At 38.6% G+C, this 17,625-nt stretch overlaps 1 protein-coding gene across 1 annotated transcript in view; it reads left to right on the top strand.

Annotated features, from left to right (window-relative positions):
- thsd7ab (thrombospondin, type I, domain containing 7Ab) overlaps positions 1-16,853 on the top strand; it is a 172,157-nt gene extending 155,304 nt beyond the window's left edge. Inside the window, exons 25-29 of the mRNA XM_072393679.1 lie at positions 1,535-1,633; positions 3,103-3,185; positions 6,613-6,826; positions 8,591-8,678; positions 14,907-16,853. Coding sequence (XP_072249780.1) covers positions 1,535-1,633; positions 3,103-3,185; positions 6,613-6,826; positions 8,591-8,678; positions 14,907-14,997 — 575 coding nt within the window. The 3' untranslated portion in view covers positions 14,998-16,853. The remainder of the gene's footprint in view (positions 1-1,534; positions 1,634-3,102; positions 3,186-6,612; positions 6,827-8,590; positions 8,679-14,906) is intronic.
- Positions 16,854-17,625: the final 772 nt, after the last annotated feature.

Raw genomic sequence — 17,625 nt, 5'->3', positions numbered from 1 at the left:
TGCAGTGCATATAAGAAAGAAATAGTTATGTAAAAAAGGTATTTTATGCTCAACATATTTTGTAATATGTACATTCTTAGACATATATTTTATTTTTAAATATTTACCCGTTTTCCATCACTTTAGTGACTATCAATATAACACAACACAAGATTATTGATATAGTTACAGTTGAAATTAAACAAGTGATCTTGTCTTAACCACATCCTTGACTCCTTGAAATATTGAGGATACTTCAGCCACTGTTGCTGTTCTAGGCTTTCAACTAAATGCTAATTCAGCATGCTAAATTGGTAAATTACATTCATCATCCCAGTTTAGCACATCAGTGTGCTAACATTTGCAAATTAGCAGTAAAAAGAGTTCAAATGATGTTAATGGAAATCACTTCTGTCGTGGTTTGGACATGAATTAAAGTACAGGGAAAACTGAAATTCTAACCTGGTGATGGCACTGGATGAAAAGGAACAGATTTACCTGAATGTCAGCTGTGATGATCCAGTAACCCACCAAAAATCATTAATGTGATCTTCTTAGTGCTGGTCGGGGAGGTTGGTAAGTGTCCGTCAAAGAAACATGAATATCTGTGCAAGATTTTATTACAGGTCCTCTCAAAAAGGTTAAACTAGGCGAAAAGGTTGACCTGCAGGTTGTGATAGTGTTGTAAAACAGTAGACTCAACCCACTTCATCTCCTCTCTTTATCAGTGACCTTGTACTATGATTTCAGAAAGTACAGCCAGTCAACTCTACCTGCACTGCTTTGTGAATGTGTGTGATGGCCACACTGTGATGTAAAAGTGCTGCACATTTAGAACAGCTGTGATATAATTTCACATTCAACTAAAATCATCTTCTGAAACCCGTCTTGGCCCTCCTCTCATATCGTACACTACAATTCATATCATTTCTGTCTCCAGAAATAGTGTCTGCTCTTCCTCTGAGAAATGTTACTATGGCAGTAAAACTACTGCTCATAAAAGATGGTGAAGTGCTGCCTGAACTGACTGATTCAGGGATGTTTTCACATATTTGAAAAATTATTTCTGCTGGCGCAGAGAGAAAAAAGAAGTGAGGAAATGGGAAATGGAAGAGCATTAAGGATGAAGTCGTCTCACTTTCAGACAAATCGTCCTGTGAAGACAGGAGATAGAGCCGTGCCATCGACTGGAGCAGCGATACTCTACCCAAGCCTGTGGAGAAGAGATCTTTCTTTTGTTCAAGGTTAAATGGTTCATTTATGCTGCCGAATCGGCTGCAGCGATGATTGGTTACACAGCACTCCGCAGGGAAATACAGTCATTTACCGCCCTGATGGATATATTGATAAAGTCATAATAGCATTGATAGAAAGTAATTAAGCAAAAGCTCTTACTGAAGATTAAAACCTTGAAGTGGACATTATGTGACAGCAACCTATTATATAACTGTAACTTAGCAGCTGCTTTAATAATCTGTCACTCGCATGATTAATGTTCTTCGCTGCGCTCCAACTGCCATCATAGATGTTGATTGTTTTTTCATTTTGCTTGCAGGGGGCGAATGTTATGAGTACAAGTGGTTAAGCACCAGTCGTCAAAACTCCACTCGACCACTTATATGGTGTCAGCGCTCTGATGGGCTCAATGTCACTGGTAAGGAACTCTGGGTTTTAGATCTAAAAATGTGACTTTTTGGACATCCGTGGTTTACAGCCAAACAACAGGACCCAAAAAGAGGTGATTTCAAGCTGACAAGTAAAGTTTTGTTTTATTTTAACTGAAATAAGTCAATTAAAACTGCAAAAAAATTAGGTTCATTTTTCAAAAAAAATCTTGTTTGCTTGTAATATCTGCAAATCCGCAAAAAAGTGCACATCATTGTAATCAAAATTCTTATATACGATCAAGTAAAAGCTTTAGCCTTCATTTACTTCATCCATTTGTTTTCTTGAATTCTCCTGGTTATTAGCATGACTTGTCATATTTATCTAAAATGTCTTATTTTGTTGCATCAAAACAAAATCTGGAACACTGCACATTAACTGTGTGTTCATGAGGGAGTCACCAAGAAATCCATTCATTCCTTGCTGACAGATGTGCAAAAAATTGTAACTTTTGCGGTGGATTTCAGTCAGAGACTGCACTGTGTGCCGGGATGTTTGATAAACATAGCAGTGAACGGGCTGATAAAGTTGTGACTACGCACTCGACACTTCTTGCACCATCTCAAATAAAAATCCCCTTAAGAGTTTAATTGGATGGAAATCCCTCTGATCTTAGCAGGGCTGTTACTATGGAAGATGTGTAAGCACCCCATATGCATATGCAACAGCAGGCCAGACAGACACATAGTGGTTCAGTGTTAAATAATCAGACAGGACTATTGTAGGATAATTCTGTGGGAATGGACTGCTAAATTTAAGGCATGCATGAAGAGCAAGGTTTATAATCTGAGAGTACAGATTTACACGTTTTTTCTGCTCACTGACAAAAGAAGTCAATCCTCCGTACACAGAGCTGGTAACACACTCATGATTCACTGACCACACTACGCACACAAGGAAGGTTTGTGTACTGTCTTAGTCACTGAATTTGCACCTCAGCAATAAGCAGCTTAGCCCACCCATGTTGAAGGGAAGACACTGCCTTACAGTGTTCTGAATAACAGATGGTGCAACTGAATTTATCTTTAAAGTGAGAAACTGCAGAACAAGTTTAAACCACTGGTGGCAGTTTTATGTAGGCGGTAAAAATTAGCACAAAAATTAAAAAAATGTAACATGATAAACTATTGACTTGTTTCTATGAGAAGTGAAGGTGGTGGGCGGCGGCAGCCTGTGCAGCTATTCTCTGTTGTGTAGCTCTCACGAGCGTGTGGTTACTCACAGAAGACAGTTTAAAAACAAACCAGATCACAGCGCATCAACTATATCAGGTTAATGATGACTTTACAGGCTCTTTGTAAAACCATCAGTAGCTTCAGAATATGAAAACATCAGGCTTGTTCCTTGAATAACAGTGATGGCACATCTACCAGGGCACACAAACAATGCCGGTGTTCATTGTCTTCTTTTTAATAACGCCACATACTCTGTTTGATTCTGCTGTGGTCTGACCTGCAGGTGGCTGTCCTGCAATGAATCCTCCGGTGGACAACAGCTCATGTGATCCTCCCTGTCTCATGCCAAAGTCTTTCTGCAGCGAGGTAAACATTTTTCTATTGTTATATCACAATAAAGCTGGAAACTAAAAGGAAACCTTCCAGGGAAACACGATCCACAAGAGAAAATTTAAGAAAACGGCACAAGGACCTGAACCTGAAGGCGCGGGTCGTCTTGATGAATGGCCGTCTGTGCAGTCACGGTGACACGCTGCTGCCAGAATTGAATTTGAATACAGCAGGGAATGAAATGACAGCAGCATGAAAATATAAAACCCATTTCTCTACAGTGTCATTCGACTCTGCTGCAACAAAATCAGAACAATACCCAATAAATATCAAAGTTTGTCAATTTTAATAGCTTGTGTAAAAAAAATTTGAACCATGGCTACCAGCTGTACCTGCTGCAAAGAGACCACAGAATAAGCAGATTGAAAATGATCACATGATTACATCTTCAGTCCCCGTACAACCATGGAGAGTCTGTACTCAGTTTTTTGTTAGGCACGCCAAGGTAAAACTAATGCAACACAGCACTCCTGCAGTGAATTCTACCTTCAGGAGTGTGATTATTTTCAGCCCCAGAGGTGTTGATTCAATTTCTATGGTAACTTTTAAAGTCTGCGGTGCTGTTTAATGGTGGTTTACTATACTGATAAGAGTTTCTTATTTTTTTCCACCCCGTTTATATCAGCGAGGTAGACTGGATGAAAGAAAAACACCTCTCTTTATGATTAGTGCAATTCAGCAGCACGACAAACCACTGCCACCAGGATGACATCATCACTCCCCTCAAGGACAGAAAATGAACCATTTCATGAACTCTTCAAGTGTCTAAAACCACAGTTTGAACGAATGTACCTGTATCTTTAGCCTCTGGGACCTTTTTTCTTTATTCAACAGTAGATTACTTAACAATACATTACGAGTAATAGGAACCTACATGCATCGCCAGGGGTTTTACGCAGCGAAACACAACTGAAAAGGTTAAAAAAATAATAACAAATAAAGTAAATTGGATTTTTACAGCTTTTTTTATGTGACGTAGTTTGTGTTCTAAGATCTCAGCATCATTTTCAAAGAAACTGAATGACGATTTTTGTTTTTTGGACCTTAGAATTATGCATTTGGCCAATAACAGAAAGGAAATGTACTTAATCCTCCCCCCAAAAGTACATATAAATAAACCAAAGTAAAGCAATAGATGCCTTGCTGTAGACTTGCAAGTCCCTAGTTGCACAGTAAAGAAAGTACAGCTGACACAGATACGATATCCCCTCAGAATATAACCAGAAATGACTTGAGAGGATAACAATGATGAATGGCCTTAAAAGAAATGTCTTTACCCTTATTAACAAGTAAAAGTGTTAGGAAAAGTCCACGTCTTATCCCAGCACATGTACTGGCCAGGTTTATTCCACAGTTATATGTAGCACAGGGATACAACTAGTCTGGAATAAATCCAGGATGCAGGCAGAAAGCTTTTTTTTGTTGTTTTAGGTGAATCAACTGAATCAAAGGAAAGTATAACAACAGAAAATAGAGTAAAACCCTTTAGAGCATCATAAAATCTGATGGAATGGCTTCAAAAACTATAACATTTAGGCTTTTAGTGACAAAGGAGTCTTTGGTAGCTAAAAAAGCTACCTTTAAATGAAAGTTGACTGAACCAATGTGATGTGATACCTGAATCAATACTATTTCTTATTGTCAGTTGTATTTATAAAGCCCCAAATCCCAACAAACATCTCAAAGCACTTCAAAAAACAGTCCAATTCAAGTCATATATAATCAATTTCATTGTAATCCAATCAAATTAAATGAATTCAAATCCAAATTAGTCCAATTCATACTAAACCAATTTTTAAAAAGTTGCCTGTCTGAGGAAATCAACAGATTGCATCTAAACTTGTTTTTGATTCAATCTCCCATCCTAAATGTGCATGAGGCGACTGTGGAAAGAAAAAAACTCCCTTTTAACAGGAAGAAACGTCCATCAGAACCAGAACCAGGACAGGTGGCTTTCTGCTTCAACCGGCTCTGGGTTGAGAGGACAGAAAAGATGAAACAACAAGCACCATAACACCAGGCAGGGATACCCGCTGAGAGAGAGAAACAGTTAATGACAGCAATAATTTGCATTAAAGAGAGCAGAAGGAAGAGAGATGCATCATGGGAGCTCCCACAGCAATCTAGTCCTATTGCAGCATAAATATGGGATGTTTTAGGGTCTCCTGAGCCACCCCTAACTATAAGCTCTATCAGATAAGGTAGAGAGGGTGTCTGCTTCCTGAACCCAAACTGAGAGGGGCCTAATAACTGAAGGCTCTGCCTCCCATTCTGCTTTTAGAAACTCTGGGAACCACAAGGAAACCTGCAGTCTGAGAGCAAAGTGCTCTGTTGGGAAAACATCCAACTATGAGATCTTTAAGATATAATGGAGCTCTGTCATTAAGAACTTTATATGTGAGGAGAAGAATTTTAAATTCTATTCTGAATTTAACAGGGAGTCAATGAAGAGAAGCTAAAACTGGAGAAATATGATCTCTGCTGTTAGTTCTCATCAGAACTCTGGCTGCAGCAATTTGGATCAGCTGGAGGCTTTTCAGACGAGCGACTTTATGGAAACAGCTAGTCTTACTTGTCACAAATCAGTCATAGATGAGAAACATATTCACTTTATTTCACTTCATATTCATGTTTTCTTATTATTTGGTTAAAAAATCGCGACACATTTTGCTGAAGACTCAGCTATTAATGAACACAAATGGCTTAGAGTTTAAATGTTGCGTTTGCAATCAGTAACAGCTGTTCCTGTGGTATTTGAAGCTAACGGAGTTCTGGTTGTGGTCGCGAGATTTTCTAAAATATTCAAGCCCCACCCTGAAACTCTCAGCATTTTCCATCTGTGTTTTTGTGGTTTTAAGGGTGATTCCAACACCAACAGTGTTTTAGGGATAAAATATATCCCTGGTGCTGTGTTTTGTCCCTGTAAATGCAGAAAAGAACCCTCAAAAAGTCCTCTGTCCCCAAGGAAAGTTGATGCAGTTGAAACACAGCTTTAGTTTAGAGCTTTTAAAAAACAAAAAGCAAACTGTTTAGGTGCCTTTGGGCAAGACATTTAATCCCCAGCTTGTTCAGTGCAGCTGCTAATTGTTATATTTGTATTTCTGAGCTTTAGCGCTTAGTGAGAGGTGCAATATTAGTGTGCAGTATTATGATGAAGCCAGTGTTATATGTCACAAACATTTTCTTCAATCATTTCCCCCGGAATCTTCTGCTTTTATTTAAATGAACTGCAAATGAATAGGACAGATGTGTTAAAACATATATCTGCTGAGGACATATGGAGGTTTAATCTGTGAACAAAGAGTCAAAACCAGCCAGACTACCAGAGTGCCTCCCCAAAGCCCCTCATGTTCTACTTTAACTCCAGCACAAATCAAATATGATTCTGCACTGCCCCCTGCAGGCTGGTACATGCGTGTGCGAGGAGGGCTTCACAGAAGCGCTGTCACCAGCTGGGCAGCTGGACCAGTGTGCCCCCATCCCAATCCTGGAGATCCCCACCGCAGGGGACAAGAAAGGGGATGTGAAGACCAGTCGTGCCATAAACCCCACACTGCCCACCGCCATCCAGCCGGGACGCACCGGGCGGACCTGGTACCTGCAGCCCTACGGACCAGGTTAGACCAACACACTGTCACTCAGATTAACACCAGATTTTACCACTTTACAGCTTCTTTGCACAGAATTCATGACATTTGAACTAAACAAAATAGCTACAAGTGTTTTGTTGCTATCAAATAAACGTTCATCCTTTTAGATGGCATGATGACTGCAGCAGCTCCTATTTTTCCATTTATCGGGTTGTGGTTACGAAACCCATCAAATAAAAATCTTTCTTTCTATCAGACAAAGAGCACAAAGGTTCATATGATGATTTCCAAAGCTCCTCTTCACAGTGCAGATATACATCAGTGTTTCTGTGTGTGTATGTACTATGTCTGAAATTTGCATGAGAGAAAACTGACACATGAAGCATCACTCGTGTTTTCATAAGTGGAAGTTCTTTCAGATGCATGAACGGGGCTACCTGCTCCCAGCTGCTGGTACATTAACATTTGAGGGCTGCGTCTGCAGAGCGTTCTGACTGATCATGCATGACAGCAAAAGAAACATCTAGGATGCAAGAATGCAGAACAGATTGGGTTCCACATTCACATACATTGAGCCATTTATCGTCTGAGTGCCTGTTTGTTTTCGAAGCACAAGTCTTGCTAATATACTACACTACTGTAAAATCTAAAGGGAGGGAAGCAAGGTAATAATTAAAAGTGCAGCCACTGATTTATAGTGTGATGTTTGTTAGTTCCAATAAAATATTTATTGCTTCCTGCAGCGATTTAAATGTAAGTACAGAGGAGAACATTAAACCCAAATGGAGGTGATGACTGCACATTGTAGAGAAACGTATAAACAAATTGAACATTTTCTGTGAATATGGTTTCCTTGCAAGGAAACAAATGTGCAGCCAGGGAGAGTTAAATATGGTGTTCAGTGACACATTTCACAGTCATGATGCCTCATTGCGTTAATGGTTGAGTTTCCTAGTTTATGTTCTCTGGACTGACTTCAGTGTGGACAGTGACTGATGAAGTGCATTAAAAGCAAACCCTTTTACTCTCTGCTCATGGCAGATATTAGTATGTCTAAAGTACCATATATATATATATATCTTCTGCTGATATTTGAGGGTTAGAAATTCTGTCTATAAAACATTAGCCATTATTATTTAACTTTTAACAGTAGCTGCTTTGTGCTGGCTGATTTAAACACCAACAGTAGTGAATCTGCGTGTACATTTGCAGTGAAGAAATATTGATCTATGTACAGCCCTGGGGCATGTTTTACCAAATTTGCAGGATTGTTAAAGTTTATCTTCATTCATTTTCAATATCTGAAGGAAAACCCAACTGCCATCCATGAATAAGGAAGTCAGAAGAATGTGGGATTTGCAAAATTCAAGTATTACAAAATGTGTTATCTGTGTGTACTTTCTATGTGCAAATTACTCCTGTGAGGGGAGTTTATTTATCCATCAGGCTTTGGTAATTAGGGGAGATTTGTGTGGTAAATGTTATCGCACCCAGCATTTAAAGAAATACTTATTTTTGATTAATGTCTCTTCTCTTTGGAAAGACCTCGTCGCTGCTCCCCTGCTGGTCTCGTTTTCTTCCAATATTCTCACAAAAGTACCAGCAGAAACTGATTAAGTTGATACTGCCATTGAAATGATGAAAGTACACTGTAAATAACGGGATACTTTATTGTAATGTTACTCTGAAGAATATGTTGTAGGTCTTTGAGGCTTTTACAGGGTCCTTTAATGGCTGTAGGTGCCATTTTTACGTATAAACAGACAAACTGACGAGCCTCCTCTTCCACAGATGGGAAGCTGAAGATGTGGGTGTATGGTGTAGCAGCCGGAGCCTTTGTGCTCCTCATATTCATAGTGTCTATGATATACCTAGCTTGGTGAGTTGAGTTGTTTTATCTCCTTTATTTGCCATCATCCTCATTCATGAACCCAAACCCTCCACTGTTTACCCCACCCACTTTGAGTTAAAGCTCCCCCTACTTCAAGTCTTTGTTTTTGTCTTCATTTTTTGCTTCCTTCATGCGTTTTCCATGTGAGAACAGCAGCTACTGTGCCAAGGTGCATCGCTCTCTTAAGGCCCAAGAGTCTGACGCCAATGGGACGGCGGTTTGGATGGGCCAGAATGCACATGAGATGATTTACACCTGTCCCGATTGCCAAGATCTGGCTCAAAGCAGCAGCTAAAGAGGATGTGGAGGGTTTGCCCCCACTCTGACACAGCACCTGTGGTCCCTGAACTTTCCCTGTGACCTCTCTCAAAGTGTCACATGTCCTGCCTGACTAGCTGAGTGAAGGTGCAGGTGAGGACACACCACCCCAGAACTGTTTTCTCAGTTCATGTAGAGAGTTTTTAGAGTAGATCCTATTTACCCCAACTTTTTAACCTTTTTTAGCTTCTACCTATACGTCATCCCAAATGACCCATATCTGATTCATGTGTTCACACGGCCAATAACTTTTGGTAATATATTTAGAGGTGTGTTACAAGAATTTCTAAGTATGGACCGACATCTCTGAAAGATGTTCTGAAATATTTTACTTGAGAGAGAAATTACAAAAAAAGAAAGAAGAAGAAAACAGCTTTTTCATATAAACTTGTCATCTTTAAAGTCCTTTAGCTCAAACCTTTGCCTCCAAAAACCAAATGAATTACAAACTAAATAAAAGATGAGTTTAAATAGATTTTATTGAACTCTTTGTTAGTTTATGCCCCCCAAATGCAAGATGAGTCATCTACATTTTTTGGTGTTTTTTTTGCAAGAAGTTAATGACTAACTGCATTCAAAATACCTACAGAATGGGTTTTCTTGTTGTTATTATTTTTGGGCCAGATAGTGAAATATTTCCTACAAACATTTTAGCACCAAAGTTGATTTATGGAAGAAATGCAACAATTGGCAATAAACTTTATCACAATTGGGTATTCTGCCTTTAAAATATACACAAGTATATACAAATATATGTTAAAATGTTTTTTAAGGTAACAAAACAACAAGTTATCACGATGCAAAGTGGCCTTGTTCATTGTTATACACATGAGTTATTGGTGTTAGCTCATTTGTGTGAATTAGCATGGAAGCAACATTTTCATGTTGTAGCTGAATGTTATACTTTGTTCAATTTAAACCAGCATATTTTCATAAACTGATCACTTAATGTTTAGTTCTGTATTATTATGATAAAGTAAAATCAATTATTTTGAAAGTTGAAATGTAAAACTTTCAGTTCTACCATAGAACGGTACTTAAATTGGCCGGGCTCAGACGGCCGAGCCCGTTTACTACAGAAAGCTGAGGGGAAACAACTCTGTGAGATATCAGAGTTACAGTAGCAAGAACTAAAAAGTAGCAAAGATTAGCTTAAACTAAAGGTCCGTTGAATCTGTAAAGCACATTAAAACAAATGATATACAAACAAACTGATATACAATATCAGAATATGTATCAAAACAATAAAGTAACCAAAGCAAAGGAACAAACAGCATGTAAAATACTAAGTGCTGAGTACTATTAGTAGCCATAGAAAACATGTATGTCTTTAGCTTTGTCTTGAAGGAGTCAGTAGAGGGGAAACCCTTTACAGCAAAAGGTTTCAAAGCTTCGGCGCTGCCACAGAAAAGACACAATCTCGCTCACAGATCAACCTCGATCGAGGAACAGTCAAAAATAAATGTTCTGAAGATCAAAGAGACCTGGAGTGAGAGCAGGGGTGGGGAAGTTTTGAACTGGACCCGTGGTAGGAATAAAAGAAACCAGCTGGATCTTAAAATCAGCTTTGTATTTGATGGGTAACCAGTGAAGCAATGTTAGATACAAACACACAATATTCCATGCACGAGGTGAGTAAAGCAGATTAAAGCTTCACATCATAGGAGAGCGTTTAGCCGCAGCCTTAGCAATAATATTTCTCTATTAAATCAGAACTTTGGCTTTAAAATCTGTCCACTGGGCTACACTGACTAAAAGTGGAAACACACTGAATGAGTATTTTGTGCAACTTGCAGGGTTAACAGCGTGATTTAAAGTGTAGATGCCTGCCTGCGTGTGCTTTACAATAACATTAACAATGTTTTATATCAGATTTTTATACACTTTTAGTTCATCAATAATGTCGATTCACACAGGAATTTTGTTGCTGAGGAGATTGAAAACACAAATCCACAAAACAGACCACAATCTAGAGTTTAAGAGCGTGATAGTTGTAAAAAAAAATGGCAAAAAAGGACAAATATCATCCAGAGATAAATGAGTCGTTGGTTTGCGGGAAAGCAGTGGAGGACCGGCCCAGTTCAGGACTCTTGTTAAATGTTAAACCATGCAATGTAACCGCAGAGCTTTGTTTTATCTAAGTCTACAAAACCCTGATACTAAAGCATCTGTAAATGCTATTGTAAGGCACACTGTTAACCTGAGAGTTACACTTTAAAACTAAATGAATCCCAGATACATATCGAAATGTAACGTTTTATTATCAGAACTGAAACAGAAACTCGTTGATTTCCATTCATTTTGGTTTATGTGTGAATACTTGCGCGTAAAAATCACATCTACATCTTTTAAATAATGGCCTGACGATTCATAAATGTTATATTGTTAGAAGATAAAGCAGAATAAGCAACAGCTTACCATTTTGGGGCTGTGTGAGCACATCAGTGTGCTCTAGTTTTTGTTGTAATATGAATACCAAAAAAAGGATCAATTCATGCAGAGATACACTCTTCATATTAGGATGAAACTAGACGTTTTTCTAGTGTAGAGAAGTAATATACTTCGATCCCTCTCTATATATTAGCGTAGCATAAGTTCCCTTTGAAAAACTCAAAACCTCTAATGTAATGATTATTAAGTTAGTAATTTCAGAATTATGTCAGTTTCATCCATTGTGTATTCATACAAAGTAAAGTTGTAATGGCACTGTGTTGGCACAAACATAATACTCTGCTTTTACAATATGTATCCCCACAGGAATGTGTCATCGTAGCTGTTAACTTACTATAAGTTGATTTAAATGCTTTGTTATGTGGATCAGTCAAAACACAAGCAGAATAACAGGGAACTCAAGAGAGACGCTAATATGAGGCAGACATGTGAAAATGAACTGCAGGGATGTATGTCTGTGCCACAAATCAAGTTTAAATCTACAGCATGATGCAACACTCCCCCCTTGTGGCCAAAAGCAGAAATACTCCCTTTTTTCCACCTTGTTAATTTTCTGCCTAAACAACCAAAACATTTACTTTCATGACTTCAAATAATATGACACTGATTATTTTTGGGATTTGGGATAAAACATGGTCCGTCACTGTTAACTTTAAGAAGTAGTAAAAGGCAAACTTGTGCAGCATCATCAGCGGATTAATTAACACAACACACAACAGCTTTGTGAACAGATGGAATAGACAAGTGAAACGTTGCGGCTGCTTGTTTAAGGTTTGCTGATGTTTCGTATGCCAACTTTTCTTCGAGCAAATAATCTAAATTAAACTGCTCATCTGATCGTCTTCAGCAAATTAACAGACGCTTCTTTTTAAGGCTTGCTGATATTCAAGAGAGTGTGGCATCACCCCTCCCTGCTCTGTGAGAGGAGGAACTTTTACCTGTTCAGAAGTATTAACTGGACTCTCTTGCTGGCTGATAAAACATCTGAGTAACAGAAATTTGATAATGAGGACAAGCAAATATTATCTTTACTGTCTTTCACACTCCAGAGGATGCTTCTGAACATTGAACACCTTATTGCTTTAGACATGAATCCTGCAGCTCTGACAGCTCAGAGAAAACTAGAAATGTTCACTTCTTCCACTAAAGGTCCCTTTTTCTCCTGGAGGAGACGTTGTCTTTGCATGTGTGCGGGGTTAGCCTTCATGTTACCTCTTATACCTTAAATGCTTTCATAGTGATCCTTAGTCATTTGTCAGTAGTTCTTACACTCTTTGTACCCTCTTTGCAGAGACTGTAGTTGATACTCTCAAGACAGTTTTCTCCCCACAGAGAAAGTAATCTGTCTGTGTGTAAAATGTGCTGTTTCTCACAGGTTTAGAGTCGTTTTTAGGTGTCACACTCAGTTCGGTTCAAAGCTGTTAGAAATAATGTCAATGTTTTTCTTGCTGGGAACAAGTCTCAAGAAAAGATCAAAACCAAAAATGATTTAATCCAACTATCAAGTATTATCCGAGTATCCAAAGCTTGATGTATAATTTTTTGAAGAACTCAATAACTGAGCCACCCATCTCACAAAAAAGCTGCCATTTTTCAAAAGAAGAAACTTTTGTCCTCGGTAGGAGGTCGTTGCTGAGAGCCATATGCAGCGAAGAAAGCCAGAAAGTCATCCTAGTTTTCTTCTTTTCAGGGAATTTAAATGAGAAGAAAAGGTTTAAGCAAACTTTATTCTTTAACTCAAGACTGCAAATCAGCTGCGTGGGTTCAGTGTCAAACGTTATTTTGAAATTTCCTCAATTTAACCAGTAAAATGGGAGTTCAAGTCACATTTCTATTCAAAGCCGTCTTAAAATCCAACAAACCCATTGATTGGATGGTGTTTCCTCCAAGACCAAGATTGTGGTTCTCACTAAGATAAATAACTCATGTGAGCACCTGGTTATTATCTGGGGTCTGGGGAGGCTTCTCCATGATGAAAACAAACAAATTGATTTATAATAATAATAATTTCCAGCATTTTTACATTAGATTAAATGAAAAAGGAAGCACCTGCACCATTCTAGATTAGCTGGATGGATGGTGCCGTGAAATAATAACAAGTTGATTCATGAATGCAAGAAAAAAGGGAAAAAAGTTCCAGGCCTCGTCCACATCGGATCCAGAACCATCAGGTTTGGCGAAGGGTTCTGTGTTGGACTTTGTAGAATGCCCTTTACAGCACATTATGACAACGCCGTTCCTCAGTATAGTTGGTGAGTAAATGAACATTTGGTTGGCTCCAGCACCATCTTGTCCGTTTGTTGTTGCCATGTGAACAAAGGGGGAGATCAGTGCACAGTCTGCCATAGCAAGCCAAACTCAAAAGTCTCATTTCATCTGTTGAATTTCAAATTTCAGCCTTCTTGTCTCCTCTCTCCTCCGTCTTTGTGATTGTGACCTGGAAATCACTCACAGGCTCTGTTTATCCTTTGTAGAAGTCTTTTCAGCATCTGTGACTGAATTCTGTGATTTAATGCTCATTTAATCCAGCAGTAGGAAGAGTTGAGGGGAAGAATCATGTTTGTTCACATAGGTTCCACCGAATAAATGTGGGATTTATTATATGATAAATAATTATAAATAAATATGAGGACAGGATGGTGAGTGCAAGCCGTCCGTGATAAGAATATCTTTCACTTTGTGCTTTATCACCCACCTTGGAAACAAAGTAATATTTAATATTGTACCACATACACAAATATTGTATATATAATCTATCTAGTACCTAATACCCTTATTGTAGTTTCTTCTTCTTCTTCTTTGGGAAAGTTGGGGTTTTGGAAGTGTGTTTAGAACCTCTGGTTCCACTATCCACAATGACAACACAGTTATACCATTTTAAATACCTTAATCCTGGACGGAATATTTCAAAAGATTAGTTTTCGTGAACCAAAATCTTTAGTGGACGAGGCATTAGAGCAAGAAGATATGCAGCATCCATGTTGCACCGCAGTTCCTAACATGCACACCTTACTAACAGCACAGGAAGAGGAGAAAAGCTGGACAGAATCCTCTGACACTGATATTTCTAACCTTATTGGCCTAAAAAACACGCCTGTTGCTGGTTTTGCTGCTCTGTTTGTTCATCTGTCGGCTGCTAATGAAGATGAAAAACTATGTGAGTCTTATGTTTAATGTGTGTGGTGATCAACCCTCTGAGATTAGGGGTCAATGGGAAGTTCAACTACTGACATTAAATCTGCAAATTGAGTTAGTTCACTTTTAAAACCCTCAAATCGGCTTTCCTCTCCCGCTGTAACATCCTCACAGCTGCTTTGACCCTTTCCTCCCGCATTTTTGTGTTTCATGATCACACCCACATATACCCAACACCTGCAGCATGTGAAGTCATGACAAGTGTGGCCGCTCAAGTAGTATCGCTCTAACTTTGTTTTAATCTTCACACAGCAAAAAGCCAAAGAGACCTCAGAGACAGAGGCAGCAAAACAACCGACTAAAACCTCTGACTCTCGCCTACGACGGGGACACGGACATGTAGTCCTCCGACAGGCGCTTCGCCGAGCACCTCACCTGTCATAGAGACCTGCTTCATCTTACTTTACAGTGTGGGACATGGATGTTTGCAGCGTGAATGGACACGTTACAGAGCGGAGACATTACAGAAAATCCTCTTAGCTAAGACACTGGTGGGGTTTAGCCAGTTCAAGTCCAGCTCTGTTCATTCCTTTTTCCTTGTTGTTTTTTAAATATTTTATTTTGCCAGAGCCTTCATGACCTCCAGCGCCCTTTTTTTACATTTTATTCTTCTTTGATGTCCCATATTACTGACTTGTTTAAGACACAGGAGAGGATGGGTGCCGAAGACAGGCCCAGCTCTGCTTCTGTCTGTGAATATGGCAGCAAAAGCTTCAACTCTTCCCCCCACGCTTTTTCTGCTTGTCCCTGAAAATGCTGAGTAGCTCGAGGCTTTGGATGCTCTGACGGTTTGTACGTTGCCAAAAGTCACCGCAGGGAAGAGGAAGAGGGAGGGGAAAATCTCCATCAAAAGGTTTGGATTCCTTTTTCTCAATCCTCAACTGGGTTTTGACTCAAATCTCTTTTCCAGTCTTGAACAAAAGGGAGGCATTTCTTCTCTTTTTTTTCTGCTTGATTCAGAGGCACTCAGGCCTGTGTTTGTGGGATAAACTGATCTGTATGATGCTGATGGAGGAGAAGCCTGCAATCAGTCGTTCATGGAAACTACTGCCTGCCATGTTTGCCTCCACTCTTGCTTTGTTTCAGGCACTACATTGCACTATATTAGTGCAGCATGATATGCACATGTGACTTCTACCTTCTATTGCCATAAAACACTGCCTCTTCCACAAACAGAACCATACAGCAGATGAACACGAGGACGTGCAAAGGGAAAGAAACGACCGCGACTGGAAATCGTGATTAAATGTGTCACATTCAACAAAAACAGGAGTGAATCTCAAGTAAATATATGTATAGATTTTATTTCTTACAGGAGAGGTTTTTGGTTGTAGTCAAGTACTTTTATTTGTGGTTTGTAGATTTCGTCTGGTGTTATCATTTCATTTCTGCCCAGATGCAACTACGAAAGTCAGCAGGTGGTGTTTTTTTTCTTTTAGTCACCTGCTCTCATGATTATATTCAAATTCAGACTGAGAATTTTGAAAATGTTTACCTACAGTAATTCACATTCTGGAAACGTTTTGCATTAACTAATAGAAAACAAATGAAGCCATTCACATCGTGCAAATATAATTTCTGCCTTACTGACAACAACTAACTGTCCTGTTTGTGATACTTGAACGGGCAAAACGTCAAACACTACAGCAGCCGAGACATAAAACACTCAATTTATCTTTTCTGTTGAGGTCATGTAGGGAAATATAATCAGTTTATACTAATTTCTCATGTAGTAACCGTGTCATAGGTGCTCAGTCACACTACAAGGACATGACGTATAGGAAAAAAAAACAACTGTACAAATGATCTATACAATATGTTAATAATAGGAGAACATGCTTCTGCTGAGTTCAGTGTAAAAGCAAACTGGTGTGGAGAATGTTTACTTTTTTTCTCGTGGGATTTGTAAATAACCGCAACTTTTTTCTTTTTTTTTTATTGGGAAAAAAAATCGAAAGTATGTGTACATTTATTTTGTATTGCACAGAAAATGTTAGTTTGAATATTGCAAAGTGGGTGTATGATGATATTGCTGATTGTTGTTATCATGCAAGTTGTATGTTGTGACAAACAAAAAAAAAAAAGGGGGAACGAAAAAAGAAGCAGAAAAAGATGAAGACTCGACCGTTTGTACAGGTTGTTTGTATGTATGGAAAGACTTACTGAAAATAAATGCGGACACGGTTGTAAACTCACAAATACAAAGTCACGGAGTCATTTCTGTTTTCTTTCTTTTAACGGGTGACTAAAATACGCCGGTGCAGTTCACAATCATGCATCAGGTGTTGCACAAAAGCAGCAGAATCTCAGTCCAAAAGCAAAAGTAAAACCAAACTCGTAGCTCTTTCAGCAGCTCACAAAAAGCTCTAACAGTGGAAAGTCATGTGCTCTCAAACCAAGACTCGCTACCACAATATTGAGCAAGAAATACATTGTAAACAGAGGAAAAGTGATTAAAAGGCATATTTTAGAAGACAAACTTTAGGTGTTTTTGTCATTGTCAGCAAATCTTATGAAAATATCAAAAATGAATAAATATTAAAATGTGTTTGTGCTTTCCGGTGAACATACTAATCTATTTAATGCAGTTTGTAATTCATGACCTGCTTCTGCAGGAGTTTATTTTCATCATAAACTATGAGATTTTTAACTGGACGACACTTTGTCTACAGTCTTCCAGTTTCCACAAGAGCTCAGGATGGTTTTACCGGATGTAAGAGTCTCCTCTTAAGACCATTAAGAGATGTTCTACTTATGCAAGTACAATGTAAAAAACAAAATAAAGTTAAAAGACCGTCAGTTAACAGTTTATCTGAAATTTAAAATTCAGTTTTATTTGTATAGTGCCAAAGCACAACAAATAGGGCTTTCTTATATGCCATAAAACTATCTTTCCAGACTAATTGAGAGTCTTTTAAATTAGTGGAACACCATTTTCTCTCCAGCTTTCTTGCAGTCTGCTTTAAAGCAT

Source organism: Leuresthes tenuis, unplaced genomic scaffold (genome assembly GCF_036924035.1).
Source record: "Leuresthes tenuis unplaced genomic scaffold, fLeuTen1.0.hap1 SCAF_10, whole genome shotgun sequence".
Classification (NCBI taxonomy): domain Eukaryota; kingdom Metazoa; phylum Chordata; class Actinopteri; order Atheriniformes; family Atherinopsidae; genus Leuresthes; species Leuresthes tenuis.
Note: the sequence above shows the minus strand (reverse complement) of the source record. Positions and strands in the feature narration are given on the sequence as shown.